The following is a 22,637-nucleotide window of genomic DNA, read 5'->3' on the forward strand; positions in this document are numbered from 1 at the left end:
TCAAGTAGCCCACCTGAGTGAGCTCTGGTGTGCTGACGCCTCGAACAGTGATCATTATGTCAGCATATGGAACCTCTGTGTCACTCTCATTATCTGGATGAAAGAAATTATTCAATACATCAGCAATTTGCATCATAGACTGTGATGCTGTGTCACTGCTGACCCATTGATCATCTTACCTGGTGTAGGAATCCTCAAAGTCACTCTTTCACCCTGTGCTGACGGCAGCCCTGGGGAATATGACAGGTATGAATGGTCGGGCCGTATTTGGACACCAAAAATGATTGCACTTTATTTTTTCAAACATTTACCCTTCACTGGAGTTAGCACAGAGGAAGGATGTAATGGTGAGCTGAAACCGTAATGGATAAAGAAATACAATTTTAATTTTACAAAATCTGAGATTTTTCAAAGGCATTTGAACAGAGATTTACCCAAATAGGCAATTTTAAATTGTACTCACCATGACCTGGACACCACAGGCTCTCCTAGAATATGTGATTCTATTAACAAAATGATACAGAGATAAAATTGTGGGTATTTTTGTATTCAGAAAGATTTTGTAATTACCTTTACAATTACAGCTCAGTCTCTTCCGGTTCAGACACAGATAAACGGCCAACACTGCAAGCACCATGGCCACAGCAACAGTAACTGTTGCCAAGACCTTAATTCCAGTAAATTCTCCTGTTAAAATAGAAACAATAATATTAACTGTAAAGAAAACTTTTGCTTCTCAGTTTCACTTATAGATGCACAGACTCAAAGTGACATCTCACCTCCACTTGCATCTTTTGGATTCGGAGGAAGAGAGGCTGACAAATAACATAGTGTATGTGAACGAAATGAATCTCTAAAAATAATGTATGCTTCCAATCATATTACTTATTTATTCATTTTTTTAAAGTAAAGAAAACCCTCACCAGTTTTAGTTGCAGTATTTATGGTGACTGTCCAGTTTGGGGTACTTGTTTGACCTGAAAACAAGCAAACACTGCAATGAAATCTACATCTGCCTTTGTAACATTTGTTTACTTGTTGCTTGGTTTAAAAAAAAAATCATTCAACCCAAATAATATATTTTGATATATATTGATTTATATATTATAATATTTATCTACCTTGTAGCTGCAGTAAAACAATACGCTCTGTTTTTTGTTGAAGTTCAATATCCTCTGTATTTTCTGTGTAGCAAGTGTAGTTCGACTTGAGATCTTCAGTAGACACGTTTGACAGATGAAAAGATACCGTGCAAAAGTTGTTATTTCTAAAAGTGATGTGACAGCCTGGGTTGTCTGATGCTTTACGCCAACAGCCACGAACAAATCCAGTGGAGCAATTGTAAGTGCAGTTTAATGTAATGGCGTCTCCCAATGCTACAGTCAAGAAATCAATGGGCGTCTTCGCGTTAACACTTCTCATCAAATCTGCAATGAGAGGAAATTTGATCCACTTATGGAAAAAAATTACATTAGCCACCAAGCACAATTGAATTAGAGCATAATTGAAAGCATGAGTGATTATTTCACACTCTTAAATACTAATGTCCAGTCCAGTGACAAAGATTACATTTACTTTACCTTGTGTTAGCCAACAAAAGAACAAAATGAAGTGGAATGAGATCATCATCATTGTTGTTCTTCGTTTCTCTGATCCTACTACCTTGTGATCTGTGGTGATGCTTGCAGCTGCAGAAAAATGCTAAAATACCCACATATACGCTCCAACCCCTGGTTAAAGTCACAGGAAGTGGTATATAACAGTACTCAGAGGTGTGTAAAAATAATTCTTAACTTTCCATGTATTGCACCTGACTTCCTGCACCGTAAATTTATGTTGAAAATAAACAAAAAGCATATAAACATAATGGTACACAAATGACACATACAAATAATTAAACAAAATTTTACTTATGCATTAAGCATACATTTTGCATCTGACTTGGCTTGCACGTGTATCTGTAGATACATCATTGTAGCTCACTCTCTGCTCAAACAAGCAAGGATGTGTCGTTCATTTTGCACTAAAACTGAATAATTTAATTTTAAATGTTCACTCTTCGAAGACAAATGGGGTTTTTGTGACAAAGCATTCAATGTCAGCCTCTGGATTAATATAATTGATTCCAAAAATCCATCTGATTTTTCATATCTTTCTCATATTTTATTCTCCCTAACCCCTAAATGAATTACACATCTAACATGAATATTTAAGTGATCCTCTAACAGAGACAATATCTAGGTTAGCCTTAGCACATACTCATTCATTATGAAAGTGGAGGGTACAGTTACAGAACATCACTGTGCACCATTGTCAGCTAGAGCAATCAGATGGGAATCACATTTCGTGCTCTTGTTTCACTTTCAGTGACTGAGGGCCTCTCACTTTCATGCTTTTAAACAATCAGTCATGTAGGCTCAGGCCAAACAGCCTTGAATGAAAATATACACAAAAAATGAAACTGTTTAGACCTGATCAGAGATTCGCAGTAATGTGCTCATGGAAGATAATGCACCTGTTCTGTTTTTCAGTTTTATTGGTTTTTCTGCTACCGACACAATCTGGACATGCATCAGGTGAGCAATGACTGTTACACGTTTACTGTACGTTAACTTAACAAACCAAGCTAATGTAAGGGGAAACAAAACCGATATCAATACTGATATTGATAGTCAAATATTTTAACTATTAACGTCCTTTTTGGCTTTAATTTATCTTTGTCAGAATCATCTGAAGGGGGTGCAGACATCCACTTCGGTGAAGAGACAGGTATTGATCAGTGTCCAGAAGGAAAGTACTTCTCTCACCGGCTTTGTTTAGAGTGTCCTTCCGGTCAATAGTAAGTCATCAGCCATTTGTATTATACATGTCATGTAAGCCACAAGCAAAGCAGCTTGTGATAATCTGTTAATCTCTTTTCACATATACTCATCTGAAAACAGCACTAATACAATTGTAAATATTATTTATTCAAACAAAAGACTGGTAAAGTTGTGGGATGCTCCAAAAGCACCTGTTTGATAAACAGGTACGTTGGTAACAGGTGATTGTATCGTGATTGGGTATGAAGGGGGGAGGGCTCAGTTATTTACAACAAAAGGATGTGGTGAGGTTCACTACTTTGAGACATGGTTGTGACATTAATGCATGGCTCATGGGACATAAATCTGTTCACAGTAAAAACACCTTGTTTAAATTAGAATTTTACACAAGTTTTAAAAAATGAATTGCATTTAATCACAACCAGTTAAACATTTAATTCCAACAGGGATAATAAATGAATATATTTCTGTTACACAGTTGTCCTGGAAATGTATCTGCACCTCGTAGATGTCCAGCAGGAACATTCAACCTTTATACAAGCAAAAGCAGTATTAGTGACTGCAAGGTGAGAGACAATTATGGGTAAAAATCCAACATCATACACACACACACAGTTTTTTTTTCTGTTATGCCCTCTGTTCAAATTACATGTTTCAATAGATACTCTTTTTAGCAGTGAATTAGATTCAAATACTGAGTGGGAAAAGCACAGGTGGAACTAATGACATTAATGAGCACTCAGATTCAAGAATTATTGCAATGTAGTGCAGCAATACATGATTAGTTACACCTGTGTTTGAAAGGCAAAGTGTCTTCCCAGAGGAAGGTCTGTTCAAGTGCACTTAGTGCTGTATGACAGCCAGTATTGTTGCCACTGTATTGTCTTTACTCGTTTCTGTGTGTTGCAGCCTTGTTTTCCAGGTCTGATCAGTTCAGAGGACAGGGTGGACTGTAGGCTGTGTCCTGCAGGTTTTTCATGTAATCCAGCCAATGGGACGCTCTCTTTATGTCCACCAGGACAACATTCTCCTGAAGGAGTTTTACAGTGTCTGACCTGCCCTGTAGATTCTGTATGCACCTTTGGATTTCCATTTAAGGTAAATATAACAGTAGACTGGTTCAATTACAAAATCCTTCCTCAAAAACTGTGTATATGAGAGAGAAGAATGTTTAGTTTGTCATTGTAAATGGTTGGTAAAATGTGCCTAACCATTGGAATTAGTCTAAATCATTTCCTTTTTTTCTTCATTCCTTTATTTATCTTTCATATGTGCTTTATAGTGTGGGCCTGGCATGGAACCCAGCGCAGATCACACTGTTTGTAATGACTGTCTCCCAGGCTTATACTCAACTGTGTGCACAATCCAGTGTCTGCAGTGTCCAGCAGGTAGTGCAGTGAGAAAAGTCCATCAACATATCTAATCCACTCTGAATGCTGTGATTGTTATCTGAGCAGAATTGAAATAAATCTGTTAATTTGTGATTTATAAGGCCCCACAGCTAACAGACACATGTCCTCTGCCTGCCATAGGAAGTCACTGTCCAGATAGTGGAATGTCTCAGCCACTCCCCTGTCCTCCTGGTTGGTCTTCCACACCCGGACAGACCTCCTGCAGTAGCTGTAATGATTCATCTTTGCTGTGTGGAGGCGCTATGGCTACCCGTTTGAGCCAGCCAGTCCACAGGTCCAGCCAAACAATCACATGTCGACCAGGAACATACAAAGACACGAGGGAAGAGTTAACATGTGTGGTCTGTCCAGTAGGTTAGTGTTTATCACCTCACACTATCATTTATAGTTGAGTTTCTTTTCCACCTTGAAGAAGCTTAATATGTATCTGTACATGTTTTGTTTCGCCTCAGGTCATTACTGTGTAGGAGGTTTAGCTGTACCCTGTCCTGCAGGGACTTATGGCCCTAAAGAAGGTCTGCAGAGGCTGAGAGATTGCACAGTCTGTCCTGCAGGTAGAATTTTCTTATTTGTTTTGTTTGCAGTTATATCAATATTTATACTCCTAAACATGCCAACTCAGTTGATTTGTCAAGTCTAATACCCCAATTTTACACAGGTAATTACTTGTCATGTCCAAAAAAAAAATCATTCTTTTAATTTATCTATAAATATCTTTCTCAAGGGTTTTACTGTCTGGAAGGCAGCACACAGAGACCCACCTCCCAGTTCCTGTGCCCACAGGGCTATTACTGTGAGGAGGGCACTGCTACGCCTCATGGGTCACCTTGCCCTGCTGGTACAGCTGGGGAACAACTGGGTCAGACAAGTAGGGCAGCCTGTAAGAGATGTAGAGAAGGACGCTTCTGTCCTGCAGGTAAGTCTTAGCACTAATACACTGAAGTAACAAATACTGAAATACTAAAAAAAAGAAAAAAAAAAACGTGTCACAGTAAGTAACTACGGCCATATTTGATGAAAAAATATGAAGTGAAGGTTGATTTTTAGAGGTGAAAAGCAATTGCAGGATGCACTGAGCCCACTGTGTGTTTGCATGCACATGTGACAGGTTCATCCGGGCCTGGCTTGCCTTGTGCTCGGGGGAGATACTGTCCTGCTGGCTTAGAAGAAGAAGTGATGTGTCCTCGAGGCACCTTCACCCCTCATCAAGGAGCAATAAGTGAGTTTATATGTCGTATTTTTAGTGTTTTGTCAATTTATATTTCATATTCGCGTTATTGATTTGTTTTTCCAGCATACTTGGTATGAGGCTCAGGCTTGCCATATATATGTGAAAATATAGTTATATGGGAACAACCTCACAGTGCCTTTACAGCTTGGCTTAAACTATTACGGTGCTGTAGCAGTCTATCATGACAAAACTCAGTGGTTATATAAAGATATAAGTGTTGTTTAGCTTCCACGAAGAGCTGGAAAATATGGATAAGAGATTGCAACAGATGGATGCCAAGAGGACGAAGAGAAATTTTTAGCAATTAAAAAACAACAGTTAATGACAAGCTGGTGCGGTGAGTCCAGTGTATGAAAAAATAATGGATGACTGTCAAGGGAAACCTAACTATGGACTGTTTGAGGAGGGACTATAAAAGAGGGAGAGATTGCAAAAATCCCAACTGATACCTTAAAATGAATCTAGACATTATCATAAAGAAGGCCCGCAGTGTATTCTAAACCTACAATTAATTTGGCATTGCACACCACACATTTGGAAATATTCTTTCCAGGTGTGAAGGACTGTCTCAAATGCCCGGCTGGTTTTTACTGTCCTGAGGGGACAAGCAACCCTGTTCCCTGTCCACCAGGCTCTTTTAACCCCTTGGAGGGTCAGGATGAGCTGGCTGATTGCAGGGAGTGCTATGCAGGGAAGGCCTGCACACAGGTAGCTCTGAGAGCCCCTGATGTGGACTGCATGCAAGGGTGAGTAATCTGTTGAGATCCTCTACAGAAGCATAATTCAGTGTTTGTGTTTTTGAAATGTTCCTCATAATATAACCCTGCTTTTTAAACAGTTGATCCATAATGTTGATCAATCTGCCCGAATTTTAATAGATTTGTGTGTCCTCCTGGTTCCTCCAAACCCAACGCGCCAACGAATGCCTGCCCACCAGGGACGCTGAGCAATCGCACTGATCTCACTGATCGCTCACAGTGTCAGCAGTGCCCAGCACGATATGCATGTCTTCGAGGTGCCATTTATTTTTCACACGTGCTCAGTTGGCCTGTAAAAGTACTGTTACACTGATATTTCATAGTATCAGAAGGAATTAATTTATACACAGTGTGTGTGATATTAGTCAACATATTGATAAAGCTTCATTGTGTGTTTTACTTGATTTAAAGAGGGCTATATGGTTATACACACATACACAATGAGTATCTCTGCAAATTTAATCACTATATATATATGTTAGTTTCTTGAAGTTTTCTTGAGTGTAAACATATTCTAAAGGTACAATTAGCATATTACGAAAGTATTGGTAATATTTTCACCATAAGGTATTTGATTAAAGGTATATTGATATTTGAATGCATCAGCATCACTTAAATCTACTTGCTAGCAGTTAAATCTATGGTTTTCTGCTTGTTTGCCTGTTTTAATGCCTGTATTATTTGTGCTTTGTCAGGTACTGGTGGTATCCAGAGACCACCTCTCTTCTGCTTTGCAGGGCATTATTGTCCCACTGGGACCATGTTTCCCACTCAGTACAAATGTCCTGTGGGAACATGGAGTGGTCAGAGTGGACTGGAAGCTGAAAGGGAGTGCCAGCCATGCCCACAGGGCTGGTACTGCTTAGCCGGTTCTGGATCTCCGTCAGGTCGATGCAGCTCGGGACACTACTGTCCTGAAGGTACACAAGTGGGACAAATACATAGTATCAGTGTCTATCCATCCATCCATTCTCTATACTGCTTTATCTGTCAGGGTTCTGGGACATAGTATCTAAACTAAATAAAAAGTCAATACATCAAAAATATGACACAAAAAATTTAATCAAACTTATCTTTAATGTAATTAATTTAACAAAAAAAAATTCAAGAAATTTCAGCTTTCAGCTTTCCATATGAAACTGATTTCATAAAATAAGGTTTGTTTTCTTCTCCAGAGCTGTAATCATGGGTCATTCATGTGGATATAACTATTCTGATGTTGCATCACCAGGGACTGCATATGGCACCCAGTTTCCTTGCCCCGCTGGCACCTACAGCATCCACATGGGCAACAGACACAGAGAAGACTGCCTGAATTGTCCTGAAGGCTCATACTGTCAACAAGGCACCTCTAAACCTTCACCCTGCCCACCGTAAGCAGTAATTCTGCATCAAATGTCAGGAGGAAGATGTGAGGTTGATGATAAGGAGGACAGTTATATTGAAAAACTTGCCTTATGTGGTAAAATGAAGTGTTAAGCATGTGCATATCCACTCTGTCCTGTCTTTCTCCAGCTCTACATTTCGCAGTCTGAAAGGAGGTCGAAGACAGGAGGACTGCTCTGCTTGCCCTGCTGGCTATTTTTGTCCCCACTCAGCCACTGTCAACCCCAGAGTGTGTGGAGCTGGCAGCTACTCTGTAAGGCCACATCTATAACACAGTCCACTGTGACTGGTCAACTGACTGAACCAGTGGAAACCAGATCTGGTGTATTAGTCTCATCTTTCCATAAGCTGTTATGATTGTCCTGTTTTTTGGCTAAGCATTTTCTGCCTACAGTGATATCATCTTACATTACTCACCATTAATGTACATCTGTAAATATCAGCAACAGGAGCAGTTCAAGTCAAATTTTATTATAGTTCATTTTTTGCTCTTGATATTTTCCAATATCTTCCCTGTTCGATCCTCCTCTCCCTGGAGTTTGGCTCTGTCCCTCCCCCATACTAGTTGATATGTTTAACTTCAACTCTCTGACTCTTCCTTCACGTTTTCTTGTGTGTAGGACGAGGGCTCTTTGGAGTGTTCTCCGTGCCTGCAGGGCCACTACTGCAGTAATGAGACAACAAGTGAGGAAGCCATGTTGAGCATCATGGTTTGCCCCCCAGGCTTTCTCTGCTCTCAGGGTTTGGCCAGAGACCCCCAGCGCTCAGCCACCCTCTGTCCTCGAGGCTTCTACTGCCCCGGAGGAGGCATTGTGAGTCAGAGAACGATCCATAGATTACATAGATACAAGGATGCAATTTTTAAAAAAAAATGAATGTGGGCTGCTTTTCGGATGTCTGAATGTCTTTCGGCACAATAAGCTACCTTTTAAATGTGATTTCACTCATAGGATCCTAATCCCGTTCCTTGCCCCAATGGTACCTATAGTGAATTCCCTGGACTGCGTGATGCCAGCGAGTGTGTCCAATGTCCTGAAGGAAAGTACTGTTACTCCCAGCATCCTCAGGAGCAGCCTATTACCAGCCCTGTAAGATCAAATGAACAAATGTAGAAAAGCATATACAAAGTATAGTGCAGTTTTCTTTCTACCTAATCTGTTTTTGCCATACATGATTATGTATTCAAATTCCATTTTTTAAAATGTAGATGACCAAAGTGAGTTACACAATTCTGTGATTTCAGACAGGGTTGTGTCCTAATGGGCACTACTGCCCCCCAGGGACTGGCCACCCTTACACCTTCCCGTGTCAGGCTGGCCAGTATCGGAACAACACACTCGGTCACAGTGGAGAAGCGTGTGTTTTATGTCCTTCCAGGCATTACTGTGACAGCTTGGGAACTCCCATGCCATTAGTCTGTCATCAGGTAGAAATATCAACCATTTTGAAAAACTGAGCTCTTACTGTTGTAACTTGCCTTTAATTATGCATGTGAAATCTCTCTCTCTCTCTCTCTCTCTCTCTCTCTCTCTCTCTCTCTCTCTCTCTCTCTCTCTCTCTCTCTCTCGCTATCTGCCTGTCACTTTCTTAATAGGGCTTTTACTGTCCAGAAGGCACTTCTACTCCCGAACCATGTCCTGAAGGAACCTATAGCTCCCGCTCAGCTCTCAGTGATGAGTCTGAGTGCACCCCTTGTGGTGGAGGCCAGTACTGCACTGGTGTGGGACTCTCAGAGCCCTCTGGAAGCTGCAAAGAGCGCTTCTACTGCAGAGAGGGAGCCAAATCTGCAGTATGAAAATTCTGTTTTCAATAATTTGTTAAATAGAGTTTGCTAGTGATTAATTCTTTATTCTTTTCTTGAAATGTTTTTACCCTGATTAACACAACACATGGGTCCACATGTAAATTAATTGAAATGAATAATAATATCTTCTCTGAAGAGCTACTGCAAAAAGATTGACTAATTAAGATTATATAATGTATGTATGTCACATGTGCAAAACCACTGACATTTCACAATCATATCAATATTTTCACTGCCACTTTACACTTCACTTTTGATTAAACTCATTTAGGCTTCTCCTTATATGTGTGTAACTACGTTCAGACTCCTGCAGATGGGCCGACAGGAGGTTTGTGTCCTGCAGGGAGTTACTGTCCTCTAGCTTCGTCCTCTCCCCTCCCCTGTCCCCCTGGCACATTCAGCAATAGCACTGGCCTCAGCAGCTCTGAGGAGTGTGTCATCTGTCCACCAGGGTAATGCCACTCATTCACTTATGAATATGATTAGTCAGGTATCAGCCTTTTATAAGAGGACCACGTAAAATACAAAGCCTTATTCTTTGCATCAACGTCTCTCTCTGCGTGTCAGCCTTTACTGTTCAGGATCCAACAACACCTCACCTTCAGGCCCTTGTTCTCCTGGTTTCTTCTGTGCTGGTGGCTCAGCTTCGCCTGTTCAGAATGAAGCACGGGAGGGTTATTACACCTCAGGGGGGGCAGCCAGGGCACAACCGTGTCCTTTGGGTACCTTTCAGTCGGTAGGTAGGAAACAGTCCTTACAGAATATCAAGTGCTGTTCATTTGAAAGTGTGCTGTTAAAATTAGATAATGAGATAAAGCCATGTTCAAGGTTATTCTTACGTATGCTCTAAACCCTCACAGCGTCGAGGTGCACAGTCATGTGTGGAGTGTCAGGGAGGCAGACTGTGTAACCAGACAGGCTTATCCCAGTCACTGCTGTGTCCTACAGGACACTACTGTCCTCCAGGCTCCTCTGTTGCTCGACCCTGCCCTCCAGTCAGTATCGTCAGTATGTGTGTATTGTAGAGTGTGTAAATGTTGGCTTGGTGTCTGCCTAGCTGCTTGTCCTTGTTCTCAACACTCTTCTCTTATCTCTTACTTTTGCACTTAAGCTCTATTAGTTGCATTTAAAGTTTCAGGTAATGAATGCCATAAAATGATACTTTCTGATTATTCAGGGCTCCTACTCTGACCAGCCTGGTGGCGATACTATGCAACACTGTCAACCATGTGATGCTGGTTGGTTCTGCAGCAGATCCGGTCTTTCTAAACCTCAAGGTTTCTGTAACCCAGGACACTACTGCACTTCTGGAGCCTCCACTGCGTCTCCAGTAAGGCATAATAAATAACAACCTTGATAACTCAAAACTGATATTTTAGTTAACACTAAATAATACAAGCTGTTTTTGTGAGGATATAAAAAAGCTGTCTACTTAGTTGTCTGAGCTTGTGTGCAGAGAATGAGAGAATAAATGCAATCACCTCATTCTACAGGTATAAAAAAGAATTTAATTGACCACTATGTTTTGATCTCATTGTACCAAACTGTTGTCCAAATTTATTTTTTGTTCACTCCATAGGTGTTTCATATGCAGTAACACAAAACCAGACATAAATGCCTTTCATAGATCTCTGAATAATACACAGTGCCAGCGATACATTTGACATTTTGTCCTCTATGTTGAGAAGTTTTACTTCTAACTTGGTTTTGCTCAAGTGAGACAATCCTGTTTTTTATCACAGTATTAGAGTGCTGGAAATATCCTGTTTTTTTTAGTTGAATATTTCTGCTGTGTAGCCGATTGGATGGCAACTATTAATTTCCCACACACTTTGACTGCTTGAATGTTTTCTGTCATTGGATATGAATATAAATTTAGAGACATGTTTAGTTCAAGTTTGCAAGTTCGCATTTGCTTAAATAAATTATTTTTCAGAAGTGTTTTTTTGGATAAGCTGCTGGTAGTGCGTGGGAAATGAATGGCAGCTACTGACTCAAAGTGCCCACAGCTTTAACTTTTAAACTTCAAACTACAACTGAAAGCCAAAACGATCAAACTTTTTATATTCTGTTGATCACTCCAACATTCCCACAGGTGGCCTTGGCCTCTGGCGGTGTGTGTTCTGCAGGCTACATATGTCCACGTGGGACCATGTACCCTCAGCAGCACCCATGCCCTGTGGGAACCTGGAGCAGCATTTTGGGAGCCCAAAACCTGTCGTCCTGCTGGCCCTGCCCTCCAGGAAGCTACTGCAACAGTACTGGACTCAGCCAGCCCTCAGGAATGTGTGATCCAGGTATGGATAAATTATTTGGGTACAGTGGGCTTAAAGAACAGTTAGATCTTCCAAACATTGTTTCATGTTTTTCAAGTGACACATGTGTAGTGAAAATAGAAATCAATGCAGAATAACATCTAAAAATGCATAACACTTTAATTTATGAAATTTAAGTGATGTGTTTTTTGCCAGCTGACCTTTCCAAACTATTATTTTAGTTTTGGGTGAAGATTTCTATCCTTTCTTTTCTTACTGTATGTCTATAAATGATGTCAAGTGAATTTGTTTCACAGATTCATTGTCAGCTCTGTGCTTTAACTGAGTAAAATTTTGAAACTAATGATTTATAGGTTATTACTGTTCTGGAGGGGCCGTGTCTTCAGTGCCCTCAGACGGTGTAACAGGGGACATTTGTCCAGTTGGACATTACTGTCCCATGGGCTCAAGAACTCCTGTAGTGTGCCCTGATGGGACGTACTCGAACACTACAGGTATGGGCAGCTGATTTCATAGAACTAAGTCACATTATGTAAGTATCATGACTTGGAAAATGCAGGCTTTAATTCACCATCTCATTCTTTTGATGGACAAAGGGGCAGAAGTGTGTGATGACTGTCCTGCAGGGACCTACTGTTTGTCAGGAGAAGGTGTCCAGACCTGTCCAGCAGGGCACTACTGTCTTGGTGGTGGTGTTGAGGGTATCCTGCCCTGCCCTCCTGGCACATACAGTCCTCAGTTTGGCCTCAGCCAAGTGGAGCAGTGCCTCATTTGTCCAGCAGGTGAGAGTATTGTCCTACGGTTGTCTTCAAGACTGCAAGATGCCGGAAAGTCTTTCATAAAATGTTCAGTTAAGCTGAATTAGGTGTTAATGTTAGTTAATGTTAGTTAAGTTAATTATTTGCTAGGTGTGTTGGAACAGTATAAAAGGCAATAATACAACGTTTTAACACAGTTAATTGGAACTGATGGTTTTCACACCTTATTGTTACTGCAAAGCTGTTTTGAGTTCTTTATGCTGTCCAAAAAGGGTTCTTCTGTGAGGACTGGGGCCAGTTTGAACCTACTGGACCCTGTCAAGCTGGGTACTACTGCATAGCAGGTAGAATGCATTTATGAACGCATTAATATCATCTGTAACCTAACTTAAAGACATGCTGCTGCACAACAGGACCAGTGCGTAGCTGAACCGAATTGGACCACTAAACTTATCTTAAATGTGCAACCTCTCAAGGTGTAAACTTTCCGAACCCAGATGGTAACTTCAGCACAGGAGTGGGAGGAGCATGTCCACAGGGGAAGTACTGTCCAGAGGGCACCAGTCTCCCACTGTCCTGTCCACCAGGAGCCTACTCTGACAGGTTGGTAGACACAAATATTAAGGCTGCACACTTCTAAGTACCCTTTTCTTTTACTGTATATCCATATGTTACTGTATGTAACACATGTACATTTGCAGTCTTCATCTAACAGACGCCTTTGGCTGTAGTCCATGTCCAGCGGGTCACTTCTGTGGCACTGCAGGTCTCACTCGTCCATCTGGACTGTGTCAGGCAGGATTTTACTGTCCAGGGGGAGACACAGCAGCCACAGGGAGTGGTAAGTTTTTATGGTTTCATTTGCCATTGTGGGGTAATAGCAAATTGATTTACACATGATTTAACAGTTAATTAATCAGTGATTTTTATAGAATGTAATTTATACAGTGAATGAAACAGTGGAGAAGAGAGCTTATGTATTATGAGTGGACAGAATTCTTATGAATAAGCATCAGGCAGAGGAGAGTCTCCTGCTGATGAATGCAACAAATCTGAATGTGTGAGGGTGTTTTATTGAATGACTGATTACCAAATTAATTATGGTTTATCTCAGGATTCATCACATTAAGTGCTTAGCAGTGATAATCCGAGTCATTTACTGTTTAATGGGTTTCTCCTCTTCAGACTCAGAAGGAAGTCTTTGCCCACCAGCTCATTACTGCCCTGAGGGTAGTGCGAGCCCAGTGCCCTGCCCAGCTGGGACCTACACCAACCTCACAGGCCAGTCGGTGTGTTCCCGCTGTCCTGCTGGTTACTACTGTGCAGAAAGGACCAGCAACTTCACCCAGTTCCCCTGTCCCCCTGGATTCTACTGCCCTGATGGTAGACTCCCAAAACTTTACCAGCCATGGTTGTGTTTTTACACAAATTTATTGAAAAACATTGACATAATATATATTCAGTAACATGGTAGCACTATTGCCATTAATCTTTATTATGCAGGTAAAGATCTAAGATTTAAGACACTGAAATCTGAATATTTGCAATATGTGCATAGGCACAAGGCATGCCACCCAGTTTCCCTGCCCTCGTGGATACTACAACCCAGAGCCCATGACTCAGAGTCTGGACAGCTGCCTGCCTTGTCCTCCAGGACACTACTGTGAGAAGGAGAGGCTGACCAAAGTGTCTGGAAAATGCAAGGCTGGTCAGTAAGAGTGTCTTTTTTCTTTTGTTTTTTTCTACCAAAGATACGACTGCAGCAATACAGTCTGGTTTCTCAGTGTCAGTGTTTGTCTCTAGGGCCCAGCAAGCCAGTCCAAACCAGTCTAGAAGATTTGGGTTTAGGAAAAAGAGAGTGCACATTAAGCATGAAACATCACAAACCAACAGCAGCCCCATCAGTCATTATTTAGTTCTCCCCTCACTTTTACTCTAGAATTTCCACAGCCACAACTCAGATAATTCCCTGTTGTTAATTCATTCCTGGGCTCAAGGCACAAAATAGCCCTGCCATAACATGCCAACCACCTAATGCACCCAATCCTCAGACCCTCATCCTGGTTTATTAATTAAGCCATTTTTATTTTTTTTTCAGACTCATTTCTCTCATCTTCTTTCATCAAAGTCATCATGTGATGTCTGCAGTGGTGCTATCTTTACATCAGCAGTGTTTTTATAGCAGAGAAATAGACAGCAGTCAAAAGTCAGTACATCAGTTTCATTGTCTCCTCCTCTGTGTCTTTCTTCGTCCGCTCCTCTCAGGTTGGTTCTGTGTATCAGCAGCATGGACCTCCCAGCCTTTTGACCTGGACAATTACACAAATGCAAACTGTCTTTGTCCAGCTACCTCCACAGGGGGGCGCTGCCAGGTGGGCTTTTACTGCCCCTTAGGTAGCCTTGAACCCCTGCCTTGTCCACCTGGAGCCTTCTGTAACGTCTCAGGTATTTGGACAATGTTAATCAAATAGCGACTCATGCAGAACTGCTGCATATGATAGACGTTAACTGTGATATTAAAAACCTGAGACTGACATCATGTAAACTGTACACATATGTTAATATTGTGTTAATAAACCAGTACAGCTGTAGGTCCATATAGTTGTTTTTTTAATATTCAGGAAGTCTAGTTGCTTTTTATGGCTACAGACTCTTTCTCCACCTCACAAAATACATATTTTGAGTGTAATTTATTCACCAATAATAGATAATTAAAGGGAAATTTAACTCATTGCATTTTTTTTAATTTTCTATATTTTTCACAGTAATATTATAATTGTGAATTGGACTCAAAATATACTACAATATATTAAAATTTTATTTAAATGCACTGAAAGACTCACTGTAATTTTTGTTCATGAATATCATAAATATATTAATGTATATACCATCTATACTATGTTTTTAAGTCACATTTTACACCAATTATAACAAATATATGAGAAATATACGTGTATTTCTGTTGCATTATGATGATGGAGATGTTGTTTTGAGGAGGATATATGGCATTGGATTTCATTTTGTACAGTATCAACAGTATCATTTATGTGTTCCTGCCACTATGCTAATATTATGACAAATTCAAGTCCTGTAATCTGTTTCATATTGAGATTATGGTGCAGTATATTTTAAGATGGAAAGAGTAGATAAGACAACTATTCTGGGGCAATTTCATTACATCATCGCCTTTTGGGGGCTCACGCATTACTCTGCAGAGGAAGATGTCAGTCTCAAGGGAAATTATGCACATAATTTTTAGGTATGTAAAGTATAACTAACCATTATACTTATTTTGCTCAAAAGGTTTGGCTCTGCCGATGGGTCCCTGCTCACCCGGATATTACTGTTCAGGAGGAGCCACTGAGGCTAGACCAACAGATGGAGAAACAGGCAACATCTGTCCACCTGGGACATACTGTAGTAAGCCCTGCTTTACTGCACTGGAACAGTTATATTGCTTCATTGTCGAGTTTTTAAGCCTATTAATAGTGGTACAATAAACCTGCCATAATGCTTAATTGAAATATTTATAATGTGTTAATATCCATGATACCACCACCATACTCTATTCTCTAATCTGTAAACTCTTATCATATCTTACTTTATATTCAGAGGGCAGCAGGAATTGATTTTCTAACAAGCCAAAACCACAGCCTTTAACATTAGGGGTTTTTTTATTTATGAATCTCCAGTGTTTTTTCACAGCCCGGAGACATGCAAAGTAGACTGACTAGAGACAGTAAAGTAGCTGTAGCTATGACTCAGGTGGACTGGACACCCTACATTACCCATGGGTTTGAGTGTGAGTCATCCTATGTCTATTTGTGCTGACCTGCGTAGGATGTCTGCACACTTTCTCTCCAATATATCCTGGTATAAGCCTTTGGGTCCCACAGCTCAGGATAGGCATGTGTATGAAAGATTAGATGAATGAATCACTACTCTAAGTATTTCTCTCTACAGCTGAGGGCTCAGGAGAGCCAGAGTTGTGTCCAGCTGGTACTTTCTCCCCTGTGCCAGGTCTGACTGGTGAGGCTGGCTGTCAGCCCTGCACCGCTGGTTTGTACTGCAGAGGAGCAGGTCTCAGGGCTCCAAGTGGAACCTGCAGCCTTGGTCAGTCCATACGCTGCTTCATGAATCGTTGGTATTATAAAGCTTGTTGATAGTTGCCTGTTTCATAGAGATACTTATTATTCTGCCCCAACCTCCTTTCCATCCTTTCACACTGTATTGTGTCTCTCGTCACCTTGATAGGCTATTGGTGCCCTCCTGGTCAGACCGTGCCGACAGCTCTTCCATGTCCTCCAGGTCACTTCTGCCCACAGGGTAGTGCAGCTCCAGAGCCCTGCCCATCAGGAACTTATCAAGACAGAGAGAAACAGGCAGCCTGCACTGTCTGCGAGGCAGGTAGGCAGCCCTCTTTACTCTCATTATCCTCTCAGCAGAGGCATATATTTCTTTTCATTTATAAACACTGCCTTGTGGGATTTTGCTTTTAAGCTGCCCAATGTTTTATTTATGAAAGTTGATGGCTCATTCACATTACTTACTTTTTCCATTTATGATACTGCGCCTTTCATTTTATTTTAGGTCTAATTTTTAAAAATATCCATTTCTCTTTTTTGTTCCTCTTTCAAGGCTACTACTGTGATTTGAGCCCAGCCAATGTCTCTCTGCTCAGGCCTTGCCCTAAAGGACATTACTGCCCTGCAGGTACTGCCCTGGCCAACCAACACCCCTGTCCAATAGGCTCCTTCAACTGGAGACAGCGAGAGCACAGCCTTTCCAGTTGCGTGCCATGTGCTGCTGGACAGTACTGTCCTTCTGTGGGACTGTCAGAGCCAGCAGGTGAGCTTCTCTTTTCTTCTCTTCTCTTCTCCTTTTTTTTATTTAACTTTCACCATTGTTTTCAGCGGTAGTAGGTTCTGCTATAAACTATAAGTGATGATGGAAACTTTTATTTTTACGCGTGCCAGGTATGTCTAAACTTTGTACTTGAAACATTTTGATGTATGTCCAACAAACAAGCCTCTACTGTCTTTCAGGAGTTTGTATTTTGGGTTCCACTGTGCCTGTTTTGAATATTTCAACGGGCAGCACACTCAAATTGCAAATAAACATTTTTCTAACTTAGTTCTGGTACAGGTAGCTGTGGATTTGCTGTATTTACCAAGGTTTTGAGATATCCATCCTGGAGACTGACATCTCAAAAGCTAATTTGTTAGATCCAGTTGTTAAACCCAGAAGTTGTAGCCTACTCTCTGGCGTGTAGATGTATCTACATTACTGTATGATGTTAATGTGTTGTGATATTACTCTGCCCATAGGACCATGCCATGCTGGTTATTGGTGCAGAGAGGGAGCATCTTCTCCCAGCCCATTGGATGGACTCTCAGGGTCCCTGTGTCCTCCGGGTCAATACTGCCCCTCAGGTTTCTGGCTTGTTCTTCCTTATTAAGCAACCAGCCACCAGCAGCCGCTAACTGCTACAGTAGTGCTATACTGTTAATGCCTGAAATCTGTCAAGTTGTAAGGGATCCTTATTTTCAAAATAATGGTTTTTGTAATCCAGTGCTGATGCAGCTTGTTTTTAGGTTAATGTAACCAAATTTATACGGCGTGAGGCTAATAACATTCTACCATATTTTGTTCAAGGGCTACAATGTTTTATTCATTCTAATTACCATTTGGTGCCCTACAGGAAGTTCTGACAACATTTATCTTGTAATTGTTGATACTGGTTCCTTCAAATTAATTTGTACATTTGTTCTTCCTGACCTCGGGTACTGACCCATGCTTTAAAAATGCTGCTGTGGGATAAATGCTGAGTGTGTCTGGAGATGCAGAGTGGGTGCTTTATAAGATGATTTCACTTATTTTGCTGCTCTTAAAATCTGCTTATAGCATGTAAAACAGTGTCATGCTTTATCGTATTGTCAAACCATATAACTGCATTGGTCCTTGGAATAGTTGTCTACATACTCCTTTGTCTGCTGGAGTTTAAATGAGCTGGTTGTCATCTTTACAGGCACCACAGCTCCTCTGGCCTGCCCTGAGGGAAGCTGGTCAAACAGCTCAGGCCTGCGTATCCAGGAGGACTGCAAACCCTGTCTGGGAGGATTTTACTGTGACTCTGCTGGCCTCACTAAACCTAGTGGGCCCTGCAGTGCGGGGTACACCGCGCACTGATAAATTTAAGAAATAAATATAATTTGGGTCCTCACTATTTAATTCAAACACCTGAAAAAGTGCATTCTAGTCATGTTGTTGTAAAAGGTTTCAAAAGTAGCCATCGCTGGCCCTTCGGCACATAACGTGAAGAGTTTTGTTCGTATTTCTCATGCAGATATTACTGTGCGAGGGGAGCCGTCACACCCACCCCTACTGATGGGATTACAGGGGGACCTTGTCCACAGGGCTCTTACTGCCCAGAGGGAACTATTCAACCTGTGCCCTGTAACCCAGGGACATATGCTGCTGTTACACATGCCATTCAGTGTGAACCCTGTGTGCCAGGCTGGTACTGTGCGTCTGGCTTGCTGTACTTGTGTCCTGCAGGTTTGTGGTGTGCCATGTTGTGTGCCCTTAAAACCACTTTGCTGATTTTATGAAATTAAACTGTCTCTTTGCTGTGAGTAAAACAATTAACAAAATGTTTTGCATCCTTCATATGTATACATTTCTTTGTGATTGTTCTTCAGGCTTTTACTGTCCAGAAGGAACTGGATTTGACTTGAAATCCTGCCCAGAGGGAACTTACAGTCCTGACCCTGGCTATTGGTCTGTCTCTCAGTGCAGGCACTGTGACGGCGGCCATTACTGCTCTTCCAGAAATGGCACAGCTGTCACTGGACCATGTCAGGAAGGATATTACTGCTCACATAGAAACACCTCTCCACAACCTTCCTTACAGCCTGCAGGTTAACATCTTTACTAGACATGTACTTCATGTCCACACCTTAAAGAATATTATTCTCTGATAATACCAGATGTTTTCTGACTATGTGAAAGATCTGAATTGTCAGCACAGAGATCACCTGTGGAAGTGGTTCTCCTCAGTATTTCTATTTTGAGATGGTTGACAAATGGCAGCTGTTCTCTGTGTCTCCCATCAGGAGAGGGAGGACCATGTCCTGCCGGTCATTACTGCCCCCAGGCCACCGTCCATCCTCTACCCTGTCCACGTGGAACATTCTCTAACCTCACCAAATTAGTCTCCCAGGTCGCTTTGACTCAATATCACACTGACATATGTCCTTGACAATGATTGAGAGAGAAGTCTCTCCCCTCAAAATTACACCAGGGTGGAATTTTGACCGTAAATGTCAATTTCTTTTTTGTTTATATTTTGTTTTCATAAAAACCTAAGCATATTTCAATATTCTTGTCCTATTCATTCAGCTGTAAAGCCAGTAGTAAAACTAGCTTTGCTCTGTTTGCCTTGGTAAATTCATTTTAAAATAAAATTGTGAGTGGAAAAAATTATACGAAATACTAAACTATACTCTGCTGAGTAAAAGCTGAGTTTGGAAAAGACGATTTTAAAATAACAGCTGCTGTCAATGTGAAAAGCAAGCTGAAAGGAAAAAAAAACATTTTTTAAAATAAAAAAATCTTTATATTATTATTAAGTACAGAACACTCTGCATTCAGACAGCATTGGGAAGATATCTATTTCTATTCCATGTTTTTCATTGCTACCACTGATCAATATACAGTGTTTTGACTGTGCACGCTCTCTCTTTTCCCCCATTCTCTTACTGTCTCCCTCCCTCTCTCTGTCTTCCTCTCCACCTCTTTCTTTCATTGCCTTTGTCTTTCGTTTCCTCTCTCAGGAGGATTGCCAGTCATGTCTCCCTGGTTACTATTGCAGTGCTGTGGGGCTCTCAGCACCTTCAGGAAAATGCTGGGAAGGTTTCTTTTGTCTGGAGGGTGCAGATCGTCCTGATCCTCCTTTGAGAGACAGCCGTGGTGGACCATGTCCAAAAGGTTATCAGATCCCTCAGAATTTATACATCGGTACCTCACTTTTCAAAGAAACGAGAGATAAATTTGTCAAAACACAATGCATGAAAACGACAAAGAGAAAAACATGGGGATAATGTAATCAGGTAGCTATTGTTTGGATGGAAAATTGCAGCAAAAAGCTATACTTTGCACTAAAGGAAATGTTAATTTTGAAGCACACAATTACGCTTAAAATGTACATAAGCCCAGAGCCAGCTTAGTGAACAGGTAAACAAAACACTCTTTCAAGTTAATAGAGCTAAACATAAGCAGCTGCTCTGTTGACACTGGAAACAGAGCTTTGTCCCCTGTGGATTGTGCATGTCTGTGTGTGCGTCTCTTTTATGGCTCTTGTCTTCAACCAACCAGGTTATTACTGCTCTGAGGGCTCAGTGGCTCCTCAGCAGTGTCCCTTGGGAACCATCAGTACAGAAGACGGCCAAGCCAGGTGCAGCTCCTGTCCCCCGGGGTAAACTCAGTTATCAGTCACATGCAGTCACTCTGCACTGTAAACATATACATGTGTAAGCGTGAGGTATTATGGAAGAACTATGACTATACACGCAGCATGTTTTTGATGCTTATGTACAAAAGTGATATTTACTCTCACTTTGTATACATATACTTACATTCTTGCCTCATTACCACCAGCAGCCAAGACCTAAATTATTCCATTTCTGTCTGGATAGTTTTTATTGTCCTGGCAGCCATAATGGCTCTCTGTCAAGGAGTTACGAGTGTCCAGTGGGTCATTACTGCCCACCCGGGACCTGGTCCAAACATCAGCACCCGTGTCCAGCTGGATCCATCAATCCCCACATTCGGATGGAAAAACCCCAAGACTGCATGCCCTGCCCTCCAGGTCACATGCACCATATACTGCCAATGATTATGAATCACTTCAAGGTTAAGTAGTTGAATCAAGGTTTACGAGGACCTTCATGCTATAGTATGAAAATAATAAGATGAATACTGTATCTCAGCTGGGATTAATATACAGCACTTATTATGTATTTTGCAGGGTAATTTAGAGTAGAGTAGAGTGCATTCCAGTCAATTTCACAACCAATTTTCCCTATCAATAAAGGTTCCTTCTGTGCATCCCCTGGAAAGGGTGTTGCATCAGGCCAGTGTGGTGCTGGGTACTACTGCCTCTCTGGGGCCTGGTCACCCACACCAGAGGATGGAGGGACAACAGGTGACAGATGTCCAGAAGGTCATTACTGTCCCCAGGGCTCATCAGCGCCACAGCCTTGTCCCATAGGACACTACAGTGATAAAACCGGAACCAGTCACCTGTCCGACTGCCTGCCTTGTCCTCCAGGTTAGAACTGATGTACCTGTTGCATGCATTAACATTTAATTAAGTGACTTCATATCTGCCAACAGATAAACTTTCCATTACATAACTTGGTTTATTAGGGGATAATCCCCTCACACAGTGTCTGTTTCATACCGTTACTTTTGCTTTACAGGTTTCCTGTGTGCCACTAGAGGGCTCTCTTTCCCTTCTCATATATGCCCAGCTGGCTCTTACTGTCCAGGCATAGAAAACAGCAGCCAGCAGGCCTCTATACCCTGCTCACCTGGATACATGTGTCCACCTGGAACTGATAGACAGGTACCCTGCTTGCCAGGGACCTACCAGGATTTACCTGGACAGGTAAAAATGAATTGTCTGCTTATATTCTGATTGAAAGATGATTACTATATGATGCAATTAAAATAACCAACAACAGTGACTGAAAAATATCTGTTACTCTATAGCTGGATCTAAAATAGCACTGTTGACTAACTGTATTTGGCATATAGATGATTTTTTTTTAGTTTATCAAGAGATTGCTTTATTTACATATTCTGGGGAAAGTTGTGGCAGCAAACAGATAATGTTACAGCAGACTCATGCCATCTGTGTGTACTCTATACAGTATAGTTTAGCCTTTATAATCTCCAACGTAGGCATCTGGAGTGTTCTTGTCTGCTGAACACTGGTGAACATCTGTGTTGTACTGTGTATAAACAATAAGCACATTTTACCCCTCCACAGGCAGAGTGTGTTGAATGTCCAGCAGGATTTTACTGTGCTGGATCGGTCGATGCTGACACTGGGCATGTGTCTGGGACTCAGACTCCCTTTCTGTGTCCTAAAGGACACTATTGCCCACCAGGTAGGATACAGTAGT

At 41.4% G+C, this 22,637-nt stretch overlaps 2 protein-coding genes across 2 annotated transcripts in view; both read left to right on the plus strand.

Moving 5' to 3' along the window:
- Positions 1–187: 187 nt before the first annotated feature.
- On the plus strand, positions 188–19,058 carry LOC124059162 (multiple epidermal growth factor-like domains protein 6). The gene is made up of 39 exons (XM_046388986.1): positions 188–246; positions 2,532–2,576; positions 2,725–2,839; positions 3,301–3,388; positions 3,732–3,920; positions 4,105–4,210; positions 4,355–4,588; positions 4,687–4,788; positions 4,959–5,150; positions 5,343–5,453; positions 6,019–6,211; positions 6,344–6,480; positions 6,919–7,143; positions 7,455–7,596; positions 7,739–7,862; positions 8,230–8,421; positions 8,560–8,697; positions 8,853–9,035; positions 9,204–9,398; positions 9,717–9,865; positions 9,981–10,149; positions 10,274–10,417; positions 10,591–10,743; positions 11,509–11,710; positions 12,043–12,183; positions 12,286–12,471; positions 12,720–12,791; positions 12,924–13,050; positions 13,149–13,288; positions 13,633–13,830; positions 14,006–14,155; positions 14,713–14,892; positions 15,751–15,867; positions 16,411–16,560; positions 16,702–16,854; positions 17,086–17,295; positions 17,775–17,879; positions 18,476–18,620; positions 18,794–19,058. Exons 1-39 carry the CDS (start codon positions 240–242, stop codon positions 19,056–19,058), a joined length of 5,874 nt encoding a protein of 1,957 aa, XP_046244942.1. The 5' UTR covers positions 188–239.
- Positions 19,059–19,144: 86 nt separating this feature from the next.
- LOC124059230 (SCO-spondin-like) overlaps positions 19,145–22,637 on the plus strand; it is a 31,411-nt gene continuing 27,918 nt past the window's right edge. Inside the window, exons 1-8 of the mRNA XM_046389081.1 lie at positions 19,145–19,367; positions 19,563–19,669; positions 20,283–20,436; positions 20,824–20,923; positions 21,144–21,316; positions 21,542–21,778; positions 21,930–22,117; positions 22,502–22,622. Of these exons, the coding sequence (XP_046245037.1) occupies positions 21,280–21,316; positions 21,542–21,778; positions 21,930–22,117; positions 22,502–22,622 (583 nt within the window). The 5' untranslated portion in view covers positions 19,145–19,367; positions 19,563–19,669; positions 20,283–20,436; positions 20,824–20,923; positions 21,144–21,279. The remainder of the gene's footprint in view (positions 19,368–19,562; positions 19,670–20,282; positions 20,437–20,823; positions 20,924–21,143; positions 21,317–21,541; positions 21,779–21,929; positions 22,118–22,501; positions 22,623–22,637) is intronic.

The sequence above is a fragment of the Scatophagus argus genome, chromosome 5, assembly GCF_020382885.2.
Source record: "Scatophagus argus isolate fScaArg1 chromosome 5, fScaArg1.pri, whole genome shotgun sequence".
Lineage (NCBI taxonomy): Eukaryota > Metazoa > Chordata > Actinopteri > Scatophagidae > Scatophagus > Scatophagus argus.

Bases quoted from the DNA above. Each gene is read 5' to 3' on its own strand.
- LOC124059162 (XM_046388986.1), top strand. The intron at 7,597-7,738 runs GTAAGCAGTAAT...GTCTTTCTCCAG, and splicing joins AAACCTTCACCCTGCCCACC to CTCTACATTTCGCAGTCTGA. The intron at 12,184-12,285 runs GTATGGGCAGCT...TGATGGACAAAG, and splicing joins GACGTACTCGAACACTACAG to GGGCAGAAGTGTGTGATGAC.